Source organism: Cetorhinus maximus, chromosome 12 (assembly GCF_964194155.1).
Source record: "Cetorhinus maximus chromosome 12, sCetMax3.hap1.1, whole genome shotgun sequence".
Classification (NCBI taxonomy): Eukaryota; Metazoa; Chordata; class Chondrichthyes; order Lamniformes; family Cetorhinidae; genus Cetorhinus; species Cetorhinus maximus.
Window position 1 is genome coordinate 74,496,128 of NC_135890.1, and position 21,500 is coordinate 74,517,627.

At 41.8% G+C, this 21,500-nt stretch overlaps 1 protein-coding gene across 3 annotated transcripts in view; it reads right to left on the reverse strand.

Moving 5' to 3' along the window:
* ufd1l (ubiquitin recognition factor in ER associated degradation 1) overlaps positions 1 to 21,148 on the reverse strand; it is a 38,662-nt gene extending 17,514 nt beyond the window's left edge. The window contains exons 1-6 of one of the 3 annotated variants that reach the window (XM_078553900.1): positions 20,995 to 21,148; positions 16,875 to 17,004; positions 12,120 to 12,152; positions 11,372 to 11,493; positions 8,895 to 9,025; positions 2,746 to 2,818 (exon numbers count right to left, since the gene is read on the reverse strand). In XM_078553900.1, coding sequence (XP_078410026.1) covers positions 2,746 to 2,818; positions 8,895 to 9,025; positions 11,372 to 11,493; positions 12,120 to 12,152; positions 16,875 to 17,004; positions 20,995 to 20,997 — 492 coding nt within the window. In that variant the 5' untranslated portion in view covers positions 20,998 to 21,148. Of the gene's footprint in view, positions 1 to 2,745; positions 2,819 to 8,894; positions 9,026 to 11,371; positions 11,494 to 12,119; positions 12,153 to 16,874; positions 17,005 to 17,697; positions 17,848 to 20,994 lie in introns of those variants that run through there. The other 2 variants (XM_078553899.1, XM_078553901.1) reach the window with 2 other exon arrangements.
* Between the last annotated feature and the right edge of the window lie 352 nt (positions 21,149 to 21,500).

The following is a 21,500-nucleotide window of genomic DNA, read 5'->3' on the forward strand; positions in this document are numbered from 1 at the left end:
GCGGAGCAGACTCGAAGGGCCGAATGGCTTACTCCTGCTCCTAGTTTCTAAGTTTCTATGAACCTTGGTGAATTCTTGCAGTGCATGTTGTAGATGGTACACACTGCTGCTACTGTGCGTCAGTAGTGAAGGGAGTGGATGTTTGTGGACGTGGTGCCAATCAAGCAGGCTGTTTTGTCCTGGATGGTGTCAAGCTTCTGGTGTTGTGGGAGCTGCACTCAGGCAGGCAAGTGGGGAGTATTCCATCACACTCTTGACTTGTGCATTGTAGATGGTGGACAGGCTTTGGGGAGTCAGTAGGTGAGTTACTGGTTGCACAATTCCTAGCCTCTGACCTGCTCTTGTAGCCACAGTATTTATATGGCTTTTCCAGTTCAGTTTCTGGTCAATGATAACCCTCAGGATGTTGATAGTGGGGGATTCAGTGATGGTAATGCCATTGAACATCAAGGGACAATGGTTGGATTCCCTCTTGTTGGAGATGATCATTGTCTGGCACTTGTGTGGTGCGAATGTTACTTGCCACTTGTCAGCCCAAGCCTGGATATTGTCCAGGTGTTGCTGAATTTGGACACGAACTGCTTCAGTATTTGAGGAGTCACGAATGGTGCTGAACAATGTGCAATCAGTGAACATCCCCATTTCTGACCTTATGATGGAAGGAAGGTCATTGATGAAGCAGCTGAAGATGGTTGGGCCTAGGACACTACCCTGAGGAACTCCTGCAGTGATGTCCTGGAGCTGAGATGACTGACCTCCAACAACCACAAACATCTTTCTTTGTGCTAGGTATGACTCCAACCAGCGGAGAGTTTTCCCCCTGATTCCCATTGACCCCAGTTTTGCTAGGGGTCTTTGATGCCACACTCAGTCCAATGCTGCCTTGATGGCAAGGGCAGTCACTCTCACCTCACCTCAGGAGTTCAGCTCTTTTGTCTATGTTTGAACCATGGCTGTAATGAGATCAGGAGCTGAGCGGCCCTGGCGGAACCCAAACTGGGCATCAGTGAGCAGGTTATTGCTAAGCAAGTGCTGCTTGATAGCACTGTTGATGACCCCTTCCATTATGTTACTGATGATCGAGAGTAGACTGATGGGGCGGTAATTGTCTGGGTTGGATTTATCCTGCTTTTTGTGTACAGGACATATCTGGGAAATTTTCCACATAGCCAGTTTGATGCCAGTGTTGTAGCTGTACTGGAACAGCTTGGCTAGGGGCACAGCAAATTCTGGATCACAAGTCTTCAGTACTATTGCCGGAATATTGTCAGGGCCCATAGCCTTTGCAATATCCAGTGCCTTCAGCCATTTCTTGATATCACGTGGAGTGAATCGAATTGGCTGAAGACTGGCATCTGTGATGCTGGGGACCTCCGGGGGAGGCCGAGATGGATCATCCACTTGGCACTTCTGGCCGAAGATTGTTGCGAATGCTTCAGCCTTATCTTTTGCACTGCTGTGCTGGGCTCCTCCATCATTGAGGATGGGGATATTTGTGGAGCCACCTCCTCCAGTGATTTGTTTAATTGTCCACCATCATTCACGACTGGATGTGGCAGGACTACAGAGCTTAGATCTGATCCATTGGTTGTGGCATCACTAAGCTCTGTCTATCACTTGCTGCTTATGCTGTTTGGCACTACTTGGGCAAGTAGTCCTGTTTTAAAGCTTCACCAGGTTGACACCTCATTTTTAGGTTTGTCTGGTGCTGCTCCTGGCATGCCCTCCTGCATTCTTCATTGAACCAGGGTTGATCCCCTGGCTTGATGGTAATGGTAGAGTGGGGGATATGCCGGGCCATGAGGTTACGGGTTGTGTTCAAGTACAATTCTGTTGCTGCTGATGGTCCACAGCACCTCATGGATGCCCAGTCTTGAGTTGCTAGATCTGTTCGAAATCTATCCCATTTAGCACGATGGTAATGCCACACAACACGATGGAGGGTATCCTCAATCTGAAGGCAGGACTTCATCTCCACAATAACTGCGGTGGTCACTCCTACCGATACTGTCATGGACAGATGCATCTGCAGCATGCAAGTTGGCGAGGATGAGGTCAAGTATGTTTTTCCCTCACCACTCAATCTAGTAACAGGTGGTGAGGGAACCAACAAGAGCTTAAATCTGATCGTTGGTTGTGGGATCGCTTAGCACTGTCTATCACTTGCTGCTTATGCTGTCTGGCACGCAAGTAGTCCTGTTTTATAGCTTCACCAGGTTGACACCTCATTTTTAGGCATGCCTGGTGCTGCTCCTGGCATGCCCTCCTGCACTCTTAATTGAACCAGGGTTGATCCCCTGGCTTGATGGTAATGGTAGAGTGGGGGATATGCCAGGCCATGAGGTTACAGATTGTGTTTTGAGTACAATTCTGCTGCTGCTGCAGATGGCCCAGCGCACCTCATCATGCATGATACCTTCCAAATCATGTACAGCAGTTACTGAGGGATTACTCTGGCAAGGTTACATAAATACCATAAGCACTCTCTTGGGATATTTTTGGTGCATTTTCCCTAATATATGCTATTGCAGCACGCTATTCCATAATGGAGAGGAAAACTCCTCTTTAGAGTCCCATTTGTGTTAACTTGCTTTCAGTTTCATTCTTGAGTTATCAATCTGACTCAGTTTAAAATCAAATCTATGACTCCTTATTCATTCTCTCTTGTGTAACATACATACATAGCCACCAATGTGAAATAATTAGAACCTGGAGTTCCATCTCCATAGACCACTGACCACTCACCTTCTCATTGTAGTTGATAGCAATGACATCACCAGTGGTCAAGCAAGCAAAGTTCCTCAAGGCATTTTCCAATCTGAGAGGAGGATATTAAGAAAAAGTACAGAACATAGGAGCTAGACAACTAGATAATTAATTTCCAGCAAAATCAGTGAACATTTTCAGCATTAAACTTAAGTACATGTTCAGCCGATTCTAGGTAACACAAATATATGGATAATAAAACTATTATGTTACGTTGCCTTCTGTGGATCTTAAGCTACCATGTACCCTCTTGGTAAATCAAGTGAGCCAACAGTAAGTGGTTCCTCTGTTAGAATCTAGGCCCTCTCTTATAAAACTAGAACAGAATCTGACTAAGATTTAGTGGCTGTTTTATAGTAGGACAAACTTCTCTATACACTGTATTGTACCCCTGGATATTTGTACAAAAAAAGATATTCGTATTAAAAAAATGTATCTGGCTTGCAGCTGAAACATTGAAACATCTATCAGTTACACAGTGCTTCCAGTAGGGTAAATGGCTTCTGCCACATAGATCCATATACAGGAAGAATTTCTGACAGCAGCATTTTTGACTGATTCTGATTTGCAGTCATTATATCGGTGACCTTAGACAAAGATTAGGAGGAAAAAGGTGAGAAAGGGATTTGGGGAAAAAGAGAATATTTTTTAAACCCATGTTCAACTCCCACATTGAGGGGGAGGCAATGGCGTCGTGTTGTTGTCACTGGACTAGTAATCCAGGGACCCAGGGTAATGTCCTGGGGACCCACGTTCAAATCCTGCCACAGTAGATGGTGGAATTTGAGTTCAATAAAAATCTGGAATTAAAAGCCTAATGATAACCATTGTCGATTGTTGTAAAAACCCATCTGGTTCACTAATGTCCTTCAGGGAAGGAAATCTGCTGTCCTTACCTGGTCTGGCCTATATGTGATTCTAGACCCATAGCAATGTGGTTCACTCTTAAAATGCCTTCTGAACAAGGGCAATTCAGGGTGGACAATAAATGCTTGCCTAGCCAGCAATGCCCACATCCCATGAATAAATAAATAAAAAATCAAAGCTGGATGCACAAACACAAAGTGGGAGGGTTACAAATATCAATAAGACAACCTTCACTGATGGTTTAAGTGGTCCAGTATAGTACGTTTATTCTACAGCTACTTTACCACACATGGTGTTGCACATGTGGAATAAGATCTTCAAGTGAAGCACAGTTGGAGGGAGGGAATGGATAATTGAACTAGGGTTAGGACATAGAGTCTCTGCAGCACAGGTGAGATACAAAACTAGCAGGCAAGAGGGCAACTAGTGGGGAGAGGGTATAATTACAGCATGGCAAGTTTATCTAGGCTGTTTCTATTATAAATGTGGAAATAGGAATTTATAATGGCAAATGTTAAAAAAAGGAAATAAGGTTTTGTGGACAGAAAGTATGCACAGACATGAAGGGCCTGCATTTTTCTCAAAATAATCGTGTGGCTAATGGTGTTTGCTGTTATTTGTGTGCAAACTGTAAAACAAATTCAGGTGGGATGATGATGTAGGGCTAAACAGTAATATCCAAAAGTTGCTGTCTGAGTAATGCCACTCCATTGTTGGCTTTGCGAAAGCAACATCTCACTGTCTGCCTCAACAGTAAAATGCATTGAGTGGCTTGAAGTTGTTGTATTTGTGTGGTAAATACACTAACCTCACCAGAAAAAGTTTCATCATTTTAAGTACCCCTTTAACGGCATGATAATTGCTAATTGTCAATCAATCTCACACTGAAAAGTAGCTATTACAACTGAGAAGTCTCATTCCTTCAGGCATTAATTGCTGTTGGAGATTTTAAAACATCAAATTTTGAAAAAAGGCTTCCTTTCTGTCTTTTTGTCCTCTCAGTCCAATTTTTCTTTCCCTCGTTTTAATTTTCTTTCCATAACTGATTTGACATTGAATTTATCTACTAATTTACACTTCTTTCTCTGTTCATTCTCTATAGTTCTCAATCCCTCAGAGTAGTTAACGAGATATAGACTGACCCTGATCACTCAGGTCCGAGGTGCCTGGCTTCCATGACTGCACAAATATTAGCTCACGTTTTCAGCAACTTGCCACACAAAAATTTTTAAAAACCTAAATATGCGAAGGCAAGCCCAACTAATGGCAAATGCCATTAAATACCCTGCCTGCCCATTGCAGAGCAGGCTCAAGGAGCCATATGATCTACTCCTGCTCCTATTTCTTATGTTCTCAGATCTGGGCCCAGATATTTAATATATTGCAGAGTGCCATGTACTAGTTAAGTCAGGCTTTGAAAACATAGATGTAATGAAGCTATACCTCATGGAGGAGTTCAAAACTAAGGCCCATAAATAGAAAGATAGTCATTAGTAAGTCCAATAAAGAGTTCAGGAGAAACTTCCTCTGTCTCATCATGCTGAGTATGGAAGTAGCTGAGGGAGAAAGGAATAGAAGAATATGTTGCTAGGGTGCGACGAACATGTAGAGTGGGAGGACCTGAACAGTAGATGTTTATTTTGTGAATGAATCGCTATCAGTTAGAAATCATCCATAAAATATTATTGGAATTGCCAATGCAAATTCAAAAACTGACTCCAGCTAATCAGGAATAGCATGGGGACAAATTCAATATTTAACAGGTGCTCATTGCTCTTACAGGGGGAGCTATACCCACAAGCAACATAGCCTCTCATTTTTGTTGTAGAGCGCAGGCTCTTTAATTTTTTGCACAGCCATGCACACGCGGTAATCTAAAGGGGCCATCTTGTGTGCGGGTTTGTATGAAATTTCAGATTGCGTGACCGCGCAGCTGAGGGAATATTGCCTATGAGTATGAAGAATTGAGTACTCCCGATGGAGTAAGCACGAAAGTAAACTAGTTAAGTCATTGAAATTATAAAGCTACAGCTTCCCATTCCCACAAAGCTATATTAATTCACATTCGAGGAGTTGCTATCCTCAAGTGTTAGAATGCTGTCTTATGGCTGCTGCATAACGTTGGTGTTTAAGGGACCGATCACTTTGGAGATCAGTTACACATTCTGTTTCTTGTCTTCGGTCACTGCCAGCGTGCTAATAGTGAGGAAAGATATTAGCTCCGACAATGTGGAATCTGTATGGGTAGAGCTGAGAAACACTAAGGGGCAAAAACCGTTAGTGGAGGTTGTATATAGACCCCCAAACTGTAGTGGTGATGTTGGGAATGGCATTAAACAGGAAATTAGAGATGCATGCAATAAAGGAACATCTGTAATTATGGGTGACTTTAATCTGCATATAGATTGGGCAAATCAAATTAGTAACAATACCGTAGAGGAGGAATTCTTGGAGTGTTTATGGGATGTTTTTCTGGACCAGTACATTGAGGAACCAACTAGAGAACAGGCCATCCTCGACTGGGTATTGTGTAATGAGAAAGGAATAATTGGCATCGACTGGGTATTGTGTAATGAGAAAGGAATAATTGGCAATCTAGTTGTGCGAGGCCCCTTGGGGATGAACGACCATAATATGATAGAATTCTTCATCAAGATGGAGAGTGACGTAGTTGATTCTGAGACTTGGGTCCTGAATCTTAATAAAGGAAACTACGATGGTATGAGGCGCGAGTTGGCTATGATGGACTGGGAAACATTACTTAAAGGGATGACGGTGGATAGGCAATGGCAAACATTCAAAGAGCGCATGGGTGAACTGCAACAATTGTTTATTCCTGTCTTGCACAAAAGTAAAACAGGAAAGGTGGCCAAACCATGGCTTACAAGGAAATTAGAGATAGTATTAGATGCAAGGAAGAGGCATACAAATTGGCCAGAAAAAACAACAGACCTGAGGATTGGGAGCAGTTTAGAATTCAGCAAAGGAGGACCAAAGGATTGATTAAGAAGGGGAAAATAGAGTACGAAAGTAAGCTTGCAGGGAACATAAAAACTGACTGTAAAAGTTTCTATAGGTATGTGAAGAGAAAAAGATTGGTGAAGACAAATGTAGGTCCCTTACAGTCAGAAACAGGGGAATTTATAATGGGGAACAAAGAAATGGCTGACCAACTAAATACATACTTTGGTTCTGTCTTCACAAAGGAGGACACTAATAACATACCAGAAATGTTGGGGAACACAGGGTTTAGTGAGAGGGAGGAACTGAAAGAAATCAGTATTAGTAGGGAAATGGTGTTGCGGAAATTGATGGGATTGAAGGCCAATAAATCCCCGGGGCCTGATAACCTACATCCCAGAGTACTTAAGGAAGTGGCCCAAGAAGTAGTGGATGCATTGGTGGTCATCTTCTGAGATTCTATAGACTCTGGAACAGTTCCTACAGATTGGAGGGTAGCTAATGTAACCCCACTATTTAAAAAGGGAGGCAGAGAGAAAACAGGTAATTATAGACCAGTCAGCCCGACGTCGGTAGTGGGGAAAATTCTAGAGTCCATTATAAAAGATTTAATAGCCGAGCACATGGAAAACAGTGGCAGAATCGGACAGAGTCAGCATGGATTTATGAAAGGGAAATCATGCTTGACAAATCTACTGGAATTTTGAGAGGATGTAACTAGTAGAGCTGATGAGGGGGAGCCAGTGGATATGGTTTATTTGAACGTTCAGAAGGTTTTCGACAAAGTCCCACAGAGATTGGATTGTAAAATTAAAGCGCATGGGATTGGGGGTAGTGTACTGAGATGGATAGAAAACTGGTTGGCAGACAGGAAACAAAGAGTAGGAATAAACGGGTCTTTTTCCAAATGGCAGGCATTGACTAGTGGGGTACCGCAGGGATCAGTGCTGGGACCCCAGTTATTCACAATATATATTAATGATTTAGATAAGGGAATTAAATGTAATATCCCCAAATTTGCAGATGACACAAAGCTGGGTGGGAGGGTGAGCTGTGAGGAGGATGCAGAGATGCTTCAGTGTGATTTAAACAAGCTGAGTGGGCAAATGCATGGCAGATGCAGTATAATGTGGATAAATGCGAGATTATCTATTTTGGTAGCAAAAACAGGAAGGCAGATTATCTGAATGGCTATAAGTTGCGAGGGGGGAATATGCAACGAGACCTGGGTGTCCTCGTACACCAGTCGCTGAAGGTAAGCATGCAGGTGCAGCAGGCGGTAAAGAAGGTAAATGGTATGTTGGGCCTTCATAGCCAGAGGATTAGAGTACAGGAACAGGGATGTCTTGCTGCAATTGTACAGGGCCTTGGTGAGACCACACCCGGAATATTGTGTGCAGTTTTGGTCTCCCTATCTGAGGAAGGATGTACTTGTTATAGAGGGAGTGCAGCGAAGGTTTACCCAACTGATTCCTGGGATGGCTGGACTGACATATGAGGAGAGATTGAGTCGATTGGGATTATATTCGCTGGAGTTCAGAAGAATGAGGAGGGATCTCATAGAAACCTATAAAATTCTAACAGGACTAGACAGGGTAGATGCAGGAAGGGTGTTCCCGATGGTGGGGGAGTCCAGAAACAGGGGTCACAGTCTGAGGATACGGGGTAGACCATTTAGGACTGAAATGTGGAGAAATTTCTTCACCAAGAGAGTGGTGAGCCTGTGGAAGTCGTTACCACAGAAAGTAGTTGAGACCAAAACACTGTATGCTTTCAAGAAGGAGTTAGATATAGCGCTCGGGGCGAACGGGATCAAAGGGTATGGGGAGAAAGTGGGTGCAGGCTATTGAGTTGGTTGATCAGTCATGATAATAATGAATGGCGGAGCAGGCTCAAAGGGCCGAATGGCCTTTTCCTGCTTCTAGTTTCTATGTTAAAATAATTTACTGCCACTATTATCTAGAGTAAGTACTTACTTAAAACCACATTGATGTACAGAGTTCAATTTCAAAGTACAAGCCAGATTAGTGTAGGCTTGAGGTGAATGCAAACACAGAAAATGAGACAGGAAAAAGATCTACTGGTTCATCCAGCCTGTACCATAATTGTGCCATCTTGAGCATCACAATACTGTACATACACTCCTCACCTAGAAGCTGTGTAATCTCTGGGTGAGGCCAAAACCCACTTAAATACTAAGGCCAATTAGGGAAAATAAAAGCTGGAAAATTCCTCTCCAAACCAGATCAGACTCTGTCCACCTCAGGTCTAACCACCTCTGGGGAGTGACTGAAGGATACACAGCTTTGGGGTTGGTGATATCCAGGAAGTCTGGAGCCTGTGGCTGAAATTTGGAGTAAGTGGCAACCATGAGGTTCACGCTCTCAACCTGGACTAGGCCACCTTCCTCCAGCAGCAGGTTCTGCATCATCTAGAAACAAAGATATGTTAATTATAACACAGAGATAGAGGATAACAACAACGTGCCAGTGTATTCTTAGTGTGTCACGAACTGGCATACATCAATCAAGTAACCATTTTACATGTTCAGTACATCCATCCAGGTGGGCAAAGTTAGACTAATTATTTGGAGCACTGCTGCTGTAGATGCAGATTCGTGCATGTCACCTCTCCTAAAATGGTTCACTTAATCTTAGCTGTGCCATCAAATTGGTGTGTCGAGCAGAGAGCAGACACACACTTCTCTTATGGGATTGGGGGTGGAGTGGGGGCAGGTGGTGATGGGCAAGAAGGAGTAAAATGTACCACAGGTAGAGTGAGCTCAGTTCATGTGTTTTAGTGGCTGTATGAACAGAAGTCAGCTATTCAACCCCTTGAACCTGTTGTGCCATTTCATTATAACATGGCAGGTCTGTAGCTCAACTTGGTGTCAGCTGTGGCTCAGTTCATAGCACCCTCGCCTTTGAGTCAGAGGGTTGTGGGTTCATGTCCCACTCCCGGAAAACCAAGAACTGTGATTGTACTCGACAGAGTTGCAATCTGTGACTGTTGATAACTCGAAAGAGTTTCATTTATCAGTCATTGCTCTATATTGTTAATTGGTATCAATTGAGGTTAAGTACATACAAGTGGGCAGTGATTGGATGGTTACTTCAGCACATTTAAAGAGACGCTCCTTCCGTGACCAGTGGGCATCAGTGGGGCTGGAATGCATCATCAGCCCCCAGAATGGTATTTTAATTTAATTTTGATAAGTTTCTGCTTTTAATTACTGTGCCCCTAAGGGGCTGTTAATTAGTTGATTTGTTTTTTTCGTTTGCTCAAAAGAGTATAAGAAACACTTACTGACACGGGTGGAGTCAGGAAATATATACCCATAAATGTTTCCCTTTGTGAATATACCTATTCAAATAAAGACTGGCTGTGGCTTCTTCCTTCACCAACTGGCTATCAGGAGTATAACGTGCATGCATGTGTGTACATGTGCAAGTGCAAGTAACAGAAAAAGTGTTTCAGAATACTACTACCTATTTTGTGAGAAAAATTATTCCTGGATGTAAGTAATTCCTGAATGGCCTAGCTCAAATTTTAAGATGGTGTCCCCATATCTTAAATTCCTCCACCAGACCAAAGAGTTTTTCAGTATATGCACCACTGACTCTTTTTAATGTTTTAAACACCTTTACCAGATCAATGCTCAATCTTCTATACTCAAGGGAATATAAGCCAAGGTAATGCAAATAGTTTAAGCCCCAGTATAATTCTGATGAATCTATGCTGTACCAGTACAGGGCCAATGTTGATCACTTCATAAATGAAACAGGAACAGTCACCCACTCAATTCTACCTCAGGGGAGACATGCGGAGGGCTGGAGCACTGCAATTATTTTTCTTAGCATTTCTGGGCCTCCACAGATCTCAAAACATTTGAGTTTTAAGGCTATTCCTTCAGTTAAGTAAACGTCTTCAACACAGAGTTCATTCTGAGGCACACAGTAGAGGCATCAAGCACTATCCATCAAGGTGGAACAGCAGACACGAATATTGAAATAATCCAATTTCTTTAAAATCGGAGATACACACATCAGGGTAAAAATAGCACATTTTTCAAACATTTCAAAGCACTTCAAGTGCAATGAATTACTCAACTGCAGTGGTTGTTTTTATGGTACAAATGCAGTAGACATTTTATGCACAGAAAAAGTGTCAACAGAGTTAAATACACAGTTTGCCCGCTTTTTGTGGTGTTGGTTGAGGGAGTATTGTTGGCCAGGACACCGAAGGAACCATCTGTTGGCCTTCCAAAAGCATCATGATAACTTCAACATCCCACAGAAGGAAACTGGGTTTAATCTCCAATCCAAAGGAAATCAATCGTAACGTAATTGTCTATTTAATTAGAAGCTGTTTCATTCAATTTATATAATTTAATAGTTCTAGCATCGAATTCCTACTATGCTGAATGATATATGTTGCTTAATTCAAATTATTAGATAATTCAATTTTTTGAAGCATACGACAGCTTCTCATTATTGGGTATTATTAAATCTGCACTCAAAAAAAAAACTTACTCTGAAGTATTGAAAGACATCTCTGTAAATATAATTTTTTTTTTAAATCCATGATGTCTGGCTTCTTGATTACAGCTGTTATCATCACGGCACTCCTGGCACGAGGTGTTGAAACACATGCCTTCCCCCAGTATCCTCTGGAAATTGGTTCAAGGTTGGTAAAATATTCACAGGGCTATCTTGTTAACAGCAATCCTCCTCAAAATATGGTGCTGTGGTTATGCTCCCCACCAATCTCTACTCACCCAGTGAGGCAGATAACAGATCCCTTCCTCTGCCACAAATTCCAGGACGCCACAGTGTGTCATTCGATCAGTTTTCCTGTTAGTAAGTTTAAAAAGCATTGGATATGTAATGTTCAGGCGACCTGATGGAAAATAGAGCAATATAAATGGTTTCAGCATAGCCATGAAATGAAAGGAACTGTTTTAGGCATAGGAAAACTCCAGCAGGCCCATCCCCTTTTGGAATACGAAATCCCACCTGCCTGCCTTCTTGTCACATTCCTCATTCCTACTTAATTGCTTTTCAAACCCATTTCTATAGTTTGCTGTGAGGGGCTCCAATTGTAACTTATTCCACACGTACATCGGCCTTTGGGCGTAGAAAGGTCCGCACAACTTCCCTTCTTGCTCCTGGATTCCTAGTTTTAATCTTCTTAGTAAAGTCTTCACCCAAATCAATTTTGCCAATCCCTTTCAGAAAGTTAAAAATTAAAAAGGGAAACTCTTAAATCAGAATGCAGCACATTTCTCAAGGCAAAAAGGAACCTTGATATGGGGATTTATGACATGCTTTAGGAATGAGCGTTGTAGAGGGAGTTGCTTTTAAAAAAAAATTTTCCAGGACCTTTATAGACACAAATACTAAACAAATGATAGGATCCAATCCTTTTTAGGAACTGCTGCTGGCACAATTACAACACAAAATTTCACTTTTAAAAGTGTCCTTAACTTGATATCAAACAGTGGTAAAGGCTGTTTAGGTACTTACTTAGTTGATCCAGAGCGGATGGTGGCATTATTACTGCAGAAGAAATCAAACACAATCCAGGTAAGTATAATAAAGAACAAGGCACCCTCATTTTTATTATAGAAACAACAGTAACTTCTATTTATTTGCCTCTTTAACATAATAAGCCATCCCAAGGTGCTTAAGAGCATTATAAATTAAAATATTACACTGAGCCTCCAAGATACATTAGGTTAAATGACCAGAAGCTTAGTCAAAGAGCTGGGTTTTAAGGAGTATCTTAAAGGAGAAGGGAGAGGCATAGAGGTTTAGGGAGGGAATTCCAGAGCTCAGGGCTGAGGCAACTGAAGACGTAGCCACCAATAGTGGAGCGATTTAAATTGTGGATGCACAAGAGACCAAAATTAGATGAGCACAGGTATGTCAGAGGATTGTGAAGCTGGAGGAAATTACAGAGATAGGAAGGAGTGAGGCCATGGGGATTTGAAAGCAAAGGTAAGAATTTTAAAATCAAGATGTCGAAAGATCAGAAGCCAGTGAGCAGAGGGGTGATCATTTAACTTGGTGTGAGTAATGACACAGTCAGCAGTCTTTGATCACCTTAAGCTTACTGAAAATGGGAGACCAGTCAGGAGTACATTGGAATATGAAGTCCAAGGGTAACAAAGGTATGAATGAAGGTTTCAGCAGCAGATGAGTAAGACAGGGATGAAGTCAGACAATGTTACAAGAGCAGGAAATAGGCAGCCTTAGTGAAGGTACACAAATGGGAGGTTGGAAGCTCAATTCAGAATCAAATATTCCACCAAGGTTGCAAACAGACTGGCTTAGTCTCAGAATTGCTGGGGAGAGGGATGGATTCAATAGCTGGGAAATAGGGTTTAGAGTGGGGACCAAAACAATGGCTTCAGTCTTCCCAATATTTAAAGTCATAGAGGTCGACAGCACAGAAAAAAGGCCCTTTGGCCCATCGAGTCTGTGCCGGTCAAACAAGTACCTAACTATTCTAATCCCATTTTCCAGCACTAGGACCATAGCCTTGTATGCCATGGCATCGCAAGTGCACATCCAAATACTTCTTAAGTGTTATGAGGGTTTCGGCCTCTACCACCCTTTCAGGCAGTGAGTTCCAGATTCCCACCGCCCTCTGGGTGAAAACATTTTTCCTCACATCCCCTCTAAACCTCCTGCCTCTTACCTTAAATCTGTGCCCCCTGGTTATTGATCCCTCCACCAAGGGGAAAAGTTCCTTCCTGTCTACCTTATCTATGCCCCTCATAATTTTATACACCTCAATCATGTCCCCCCTCAATCTCCTCTGCTCCAGGGAAAATAACCCCATAACCTCAACTAAAATTCTCCTGCCCAGGCAACATCCTGGTAAATCTCCTCTGCACTCTCTCTAGTGCAATCACATCCTTCCTTTAATGCGGGATTCCAGAACTGCACGCAATACTTTAATTTAATTTGAGGAAATTTCTGCTCATCCAGTACTGGATGTCAGATAAGTAGTCTGATAATTTAGCAGCAGTGGAGGAGTCGAGAGAGGTAGTGGTGATGTAGACATGGAAATCGTCAATGTACATGTGAAAACTGTCGCTGTGCTATTGTATGATGTCGCCAGAGGGCGGCACATGGATGAAAAATAAGATGGGCCCAAGGATAGATGCTTAGGGGACACCAGGGGTAACAGTTCAGAGCAGGAAGTGAAGCCATTGCAAGTGATGATAAAATAGATAAGAATGGAACCATGTGAGAGAAGTCCCACCTAGCTGGACAGCAGTGAAGAGACATTGGAAGAGGATGCTCTGCTCAGCCATGTCAAAGGCTGCGGATAAGTTAAGACAGATGAGGAGGAATAGTTTGCCTTTGTCGCAGTCACATAGGATGTCATTTGCGACTTTGGTAAGCTATTTCAGTACGGTGGGAGCGGCAGAAATGTGATTGGAGGGATTCAAACATGGAGTTCTGGGAAAGATGGGCATGGATTTGTGAAGCAACAAGTTCAAGGACTCTAGAAAGGAAAGGGAGGTTAGAGATGGAGTGATAGTTTGCAAGGTCTGTGGGGCAATGGCTAGTCTTTTTTTCTGAGGAGAGGGGTGATGACAACAGATTTAAAGGAGATTGGAAAATCTGAAGGGAGAGAGCCCATTAATAATATCGGCTAACGTGAGGACCAGGAAGGGAAGTTGGGTGGTCAACAATTTAATGGGAATAGGACTGAGAGAGCAGAACGTGGGTCTCTGGGACAAGGTAAGGTCAGAAGGGGAATGAGCGGAGATTGAAGAAAAATAATAAGATGCAAGTTCAGTGCTAGAACAGGGAGGAAAACATTAGGGTATGCTTGGTTCAGTGAGCCAATGGAAGGGAGGGATACAGCAGAGGCAGCTGGTCAGGTGCTCTTGATCTTATTGACAAGGAAGTCCATGAATCCTCACACTTATTGTTGGAGATGATGGTGGAGGAGACAGGAGACAGGGATTTAAGAAGGTGGTCTGCAGTAGAGAAAAGCTGAGAGTTAACTTTGCGTTTTAAAATGACTCCCACCCCCAAGTTCTGAATTAAGTTGCCTCTAAGGCAGCATCAAAAAAATATAGTCGTAAAAAAGCTCAGCAAGATTCAGCCTAATAATGAGTCAGAAAAACTAATCAGCCATTAACTGTGATAAAAGAATGGCAAGTTGTAGAGTAACATCCTATTAATGATTAATTGATCAAGGTCAGTCTGCTGCAAAAACATCTGTGGTGGGGATGGAACTTTCCAAATGGAAAAAAAGGATATTATTGCAAGTAACCAATAAACAGAGGTAAATCACCTATTTGCCTTTTAATGCAGGGCATTATACACAGTGCAGAAAGCATCTTTGATGCGTGAAAGTTTCGGAAAGTTCATATAATTTTCAATATCAATTTTCCTTAGCACAAACCCAATGGTACAGTGGGTTAGCAGGTATCTCTTCAGCTCTGGCACATCTTCCAATCCAGTTCAGGCTGTTCGGATACAAAGACCCAAAGTAAAATGAGTTTTGGTAGCTTCGACTTAGTTCTTGGTGACCCACAATTTGGCACTAAATTACCAACATCACTCAAGCCATAAGCATAACAGGGTGGCAAATGTAGCAAACCCACTGATTAAGAATCAGTGCAGATGCAACTTTACTCTGCATCTGACCTTTGCTGAACATGATTTGGGAGCACCTAATGTCAATACCTGATGAGAAGCGGAACAGTATTCTATTTGCAACATTCACTCCCTCCACCACCAAGCAGCAGTGTGTACAATTTACAAGATGCACCGCAGCATTTTTCCAAGGCTCCATTAACAGCACCTTTCAAACCCGCAATCTCTACCGCCAAGAAGGACAAGGCAGCAGATGCAGGGACACAGCCACCTGCAAGTTCCCTCTGAGCCACACACCATCCTGATTTGGAACTATATTGCTGTTCCTTCACTGTTGCTGGGTCAAATTCCTGGAGCTCCCTTCCTAACAGCACTGTGGGTGTTCCTACAATGGAACAAGAAGGCAGCTCACCACCACCCTCTCAAGGGCAAATAGGGATGGGCAATAAATGCTGGTGTAGCCAGTGACATCCACATCCCGTGAAAGAATAAAAAGTCATTCTCAGTTTGATTCAGGGCACAACAGTACAACGGCAAGCAAAAAGATCAAATGGGAAAACCCTGATGTCAATAATGGCATAGGTCTCTCCAGCAATTTGCCAACTTATCTCTAATTATTTTTTTTTTTGCACAGAATTTAAAGCGTTGAATTTTTGCCCAAACAGTCAGTGCTGGCATTTATGCTCCTCACAAGCTTCCTCTAAACCATTCAGCAGATCTTTCATTTGCTTATTTAGTTTCCCCTTATTAGCCTCAACTGCTCCATGTGGTGAAAAATTTCATATGCTAACTACTCTCTGGGTAAAGAAGTTTCTCCTGAATTCCTTTCTGGATTTATTGGTGATTATCTTATGACTCCTAGTTTTGAGCTCCCCAAAAACATAATCTCTATATCTATCCTATCAGAGTTCATAATTCTGTAGACCACTATTAGGTCACCCATAGCTTCTCTTTTAGAGTTCCAGCTGTTCAGTCTTTCTTGACAGTTATACCGTCTCACTTCTGGTTTCATCCTGGTAAATCTTTTCTGCACTTTTTCCAGTGCCACTAATCCTTTTGCTAATAGGCAGGGTAGAACAGTACACAGTACTTTACCTTGGGTATTGGTTGGTGAGATACATGAGGAATTCCCTTGTTATTCTTTGACCAGTGCCATGGGATTCTTTATAATTACTGAAAAAGGCCAGTGCAGCACTGATTTAATGTCTCATCTCAAAGGCATATCTAATGGTGCAGCAGTCCTTCAGTACTGCACTGAGATATCAGCCCAAATTTTTTAATCAGGTCCTGGAGCAGGGCTTGAACCCAGAACCTTGGGAGTTAGAGATGAGAATGCTACCACTGAGTCAAGCTGCACTCATCTCACAAAACAGTCTTCTCCGCAGAACTCCCCTTTTTATTCTGGTCCAAATCTTCTCAATTACTAATTCTCCTGACTTTTGCAAATAGAGATTTTAAAAAGTACTTATATTTCATGGCAATAACTAACATTTCTGGCAAAAAGTGATTATTCACCAACAGAATACAGAGTATCAAATCTCTTTCACCTACATAACTCATTGTTCAGCCTGCCTCATTCACAGAAAAAATTCCTTTCACAACAGCTTGCTAGGATTGTTCAATCCTACCGACAATCCCATTTCCCCATCCACTTACTTTTCCCTCCTTTCTCTACATCTGATCGATCGCTGCCTGCAAACATAGAGACTGAGTAGCATCGGTACTGTGTTGAGAACCGATTCCGAAACGCATGCGGAATCGCCTGGTCGAACATATTGAAGGCGAACTATATCAAGAAGGAAAAAAAAAACGACAGAATCAGGCAATGGTTATCACAAGAAAGACATCATAATGCATCATGCCAAGAAAAAAAGCAGAAAAAATGTTACTAAATCTCCTGTGGGGTTTACCAAAGGGAAGTCAGAGAATATGCTGGAAAGTTTCATTTATTCTGGTCTTTCTTTCTTTCTTTCTTGTTTGAACACTCCAGGTCCCTCTTTTCGGGGTCCTAATGTATCACAGAGGGATTCTAGACACTAGGCTGCCTAATCGACAGAAATAAAATTAATTCACTGGAAGTAACAACAACTTTAATTTATATAGCACATTTAATGTAGTAAAGTGCCCCAAAGCGCTTCACAGGAACATTATGAAAGAATATTTGTCACCAGGCCACATAAGGAGATATTAAGACAGGTGACCAAAAGCTGGGTCAGAGGTAGGTTTTAAAAGGATCTTAATGGAGAGAGCAGGTGAACTTCATATATGTAATATTCTACGCTGAAGATAATGCTCTGCACTGCACATAAAAATGTTTAAGTTAAGAATATATTTGAGTATTTTAACACTCATTAGGTGATCTAATATTCAATAAAAAATCTATTCAATTTTTTAAATCAGAGATTGATTTGAAAATAAATATTGCAATCTTGTTGCTCCTTCAAATCTTATTGAAAGTGAGAACACCAAGTACATTTACTTTGAGCATCTTGAAGTATACAAGGGCACACAGATGGAATTTCTTCAGCATTCCAGCACACCCTTTTGCATGGTTCTCAACTTGGGAGAGCTCTTCAGGCCTTTTTCTAATAGCATTAAGGTCTGTTCTTGGGCCCTCAGACAATGGGCATTTTCCTAAAAATTTTCCTTAAAAAATTCCAGCGTGTTAAGAATTTTCATTGACTGGTATTCAAGACAGTCACAGTTAGCGGAGCTACATTGTACATATAAACACAAAAAAAAGTTAGTTCCATCTCGGATGAAAATTCAAATTCAGCTCTGGCTTTTTCAACAACCCATCCTCTAAACTAACATTTGTAAAAGTTGATGCAGAAACAAGTCAACATTCATATATGGAATTACAGTGGATAAATGAAATGACAGCTATTAGCCTTTATGGATGCTGAACACTGGCATACATTGGTTGAGCCATATGTTTCCATGTTGTAAATTCCATAAAATATTTAATATTCTAGAAATTCTACATTTCTCTAAAATAAAAGACTGTCTTAATTTTCAAAAGATGGCATTGGCCGTCCAATGGAAAAACTGCCTTCAGTTTAAACCAACAAAAAAAAAGTATAGCAGAAAAAAAAAATTTGTTGACAGGTTCACAAAAAATATAATGACTTATCAGTCCTCAGACCCCTAATTGTAAACCTAAAGTTGCAGCAATCCAGTAAGTGTTACTGTAAGTTAAACACTTCTCTTGATGAGGGGTGATCCCAACTATGGTCCAGCATTATAAGTCATCTTACAACGCCACTTAGAAAACACTGTTCAGCAATGAATTTACTATATGAAACCCAATTTCCCCAAGTCAACTTCTCAACCTTGCCCATCTCAGAAGGTGGTTAGTGAAGCAGGGCTCATCATTTCAGGCTGCACTCACACTTCCTTGTAGTGAAGGCGCTTTGTAGCAGTGATCATAATATGATTGAATTTCACATTCAGTTTGAAGGAGATAGGAGCGGATCTAAGACTAGTGTTTTAAACTTAAATAAGGGCAATTATGAGGGCATGAAGACAGAGCTGGCTAAAGTGAACTGGGAAATTAGAATAAGGGCCAGGTCAGTAGAGATGCAGTGGCAGACATTTATGGAAATATTTCAGAATACTCAGAAAAGATACATTCCAGTGAGAAAGAAAGACTCCGAGGGGAGGATGCACCATCCGTGGCTAACTAAAGTTGTTAAAGATGGTAACAAATTGAAAGAAAAAACATATATTTCTGGCAAAGATGAGTAGCAGGTCAGAAGGTTGGACAGAATATAAAGAATAGCAAAAATTAATAAATAATAAGGAGGGACATATTTGAGTACTCTGTGAGACAAAGCTAGCTAGAAATATAAAAATAGATAGTATGAGTTTCTACAGGTATTTAGAAAGGAAAAGAGTAAGTAAAGTGAGTCTTGGTCCTCTAGGGAACAAGAATGGGGAATTAATAATGTAAAATAAAGAAATGACAGGTGAATTGAACAGATATTTTGCATCCATCTTCACTGTAGAGGATACAAGTAACATAACAGAAATAATTGTGAATCAGAAGGTGAAAAGGAGAGAGGAACTTAAAACAATTACCATCACCAGGGAAATGGTACTGAGAAAATTATTAGAAATAAAAGCTGACAAGTCTCCAGATTCTGATGGACTATGAAGTCTTAAAAGAAGTGGCTGCTGAGATAGTAGATACATTGGTTTTAATTTTCCAAAATTCCCTAGATTCTGGAAAGGTCCCATCAGATTGGAAAATAGCAAATGTGACTCCTCTGTTCAAGAAAGGATGGAGACAGAAAGCAGGAAACTACAGGCCAATTGGCTTAACATCTGTCGTAAGGAAACTGCTGGAATCCATTAATAAGGAGGTTATGGTTGGGTACTTGGAAAATCTCAATGCCATCAAGCAGAGTCAATATGGGTTCATGCAAGGGAAATCATGTTTGACTAATTTATTGAAGCTCTTTGAGGAAGTAACAAGCAACATAAAGGGGAACCTGCGGATTTCCAGAAGGCATTTGACAAGGTGCGACATCAAAGGTTACAATGTAAATTAAGAGCTCATGGTGTAGGGGGTAACATATTAACATGGAGTATAATGTGGGAAAATGTGAACTTGTCCATTTTGGCAGGAAGAATTAATATTATTTAAATGGAGAGAGGTTGCAGAACTCGGTGGTACAGAGGGATCTGGGTGTCTTGGTTCATGTATCAGGAAAAGTTAGTATGCAGGTACAGCAAGAGATTAGGAAGACAAATGAAACATTGTCATTTATTGCAAGGGGGATGGAATATAAAAGTAGGGATGTTACAGTTGTACAGGGTGTTGGTGAGACCACATCTAGAGTGCTGTGTACAGTTTTGGTCTTATTTAAGAAAGGATATAAATGCATTAGAAGCAGTTCAGAGAAGGCTCACTCCACTGATACCTGGGATGGGGATATTATCTTACGAGGAAAGGTTGGATAGGCTGGGCCTGTATTCACTGGTAATTAGAAGATTGAGAGATGATCTTTTTGAAACATATAACATTCTGAAGGAACTTGACAGGGTGGGTGCTGAAAGGATGTTTCCCCTCGTGGGAGAGAATAGAACTAGGGGACACGGTTTAAAAATAAGGAGTCCCCCATTTAAGACAGAAATGAGAAGAAATTTCTTTCAGAGGGTCATGAATCTTTGGAACTGTCTTCCCCAGAGAGCAGTGGAGGCAGGGTCAATGAATATTTTAAGGCAGAAGTAGATAGATTCTTGACCAACAAGGCAGTCAAAGGTTCTCAGGGGTAAGCGGAATGTGGAGTTGAGGCCACAATCAGATCAGCCATGATCTTATTGAATGGCGGAGCATGCTTGAGGGGCTGAATGGCCTACTCCTGCTCCAAATTTGTATGTTCACCTGGGGGTGGCAAATTCTTGGGAACAGGCCACCAACAGATATGGTACGCAACACAAAGTCACCACAGTCGCGCATAATTCATCCATTAAAGGCAGTGGCAAACTTTCAAGGTTCGGGTTATTGCAATATCAGTTGAACCTCCCCCTCGTATTATGACAGCACAAACCCTATCCTCCGTTACTGTTGGCAGTTGCTAATGATGTTTTAGCACAGAGCCTTTGTCAGCTCCCCATCGCCCATGTTACACTCCCAAACTCTATACAGGGGTTCTGTAGGGACTGACTGAGGCCAGATATGATGCCCACGGACATACAATGACTATGCAGTCTCACTTCTCCCCTCCCCCACGCAATGGCAGCACCTCCCATATCACTCCGGATACTTTACCATATTTAAATATATCCTGGTTGCGATGGTAGAGTGAGTCGTTAATCGGTTTCACTCTTTGCCCAATAATTCGGCCGTCAGCACATAGAAACACACACAGTAAACTGACTGACTCCACGTCGCCGCTCTCCAGTGCAACCACCTCCACGGCCCTGCAAGAAAGGGACGGGCTTCTATTGGTCAATGTCAATAACGCTCAAGCATTATTGGCTGCTTCGGTGCGACCAATCACTTGCCGCATTAACTGAGCCGTCTTGCGAGTCAGCGGGTCATTCAACCGACCAATCAATGCTAGATTAACAAGACTAGCGAGTTTTAATTGGGTGGTTCAGGCCAGTTCTATCCAATCACACCGCACTTACTGACACGATGAGCGGAGCCTGTGACGGAGTGGATGGGCCTTTGCAGCTGAGATGTACGAAACTGGGTCTGGAGTTATGATAGCGGTTCATGGCTTTTAGAAATACTTAATTGCAATTATATAATCCCCAATCGATTAGTTAAAG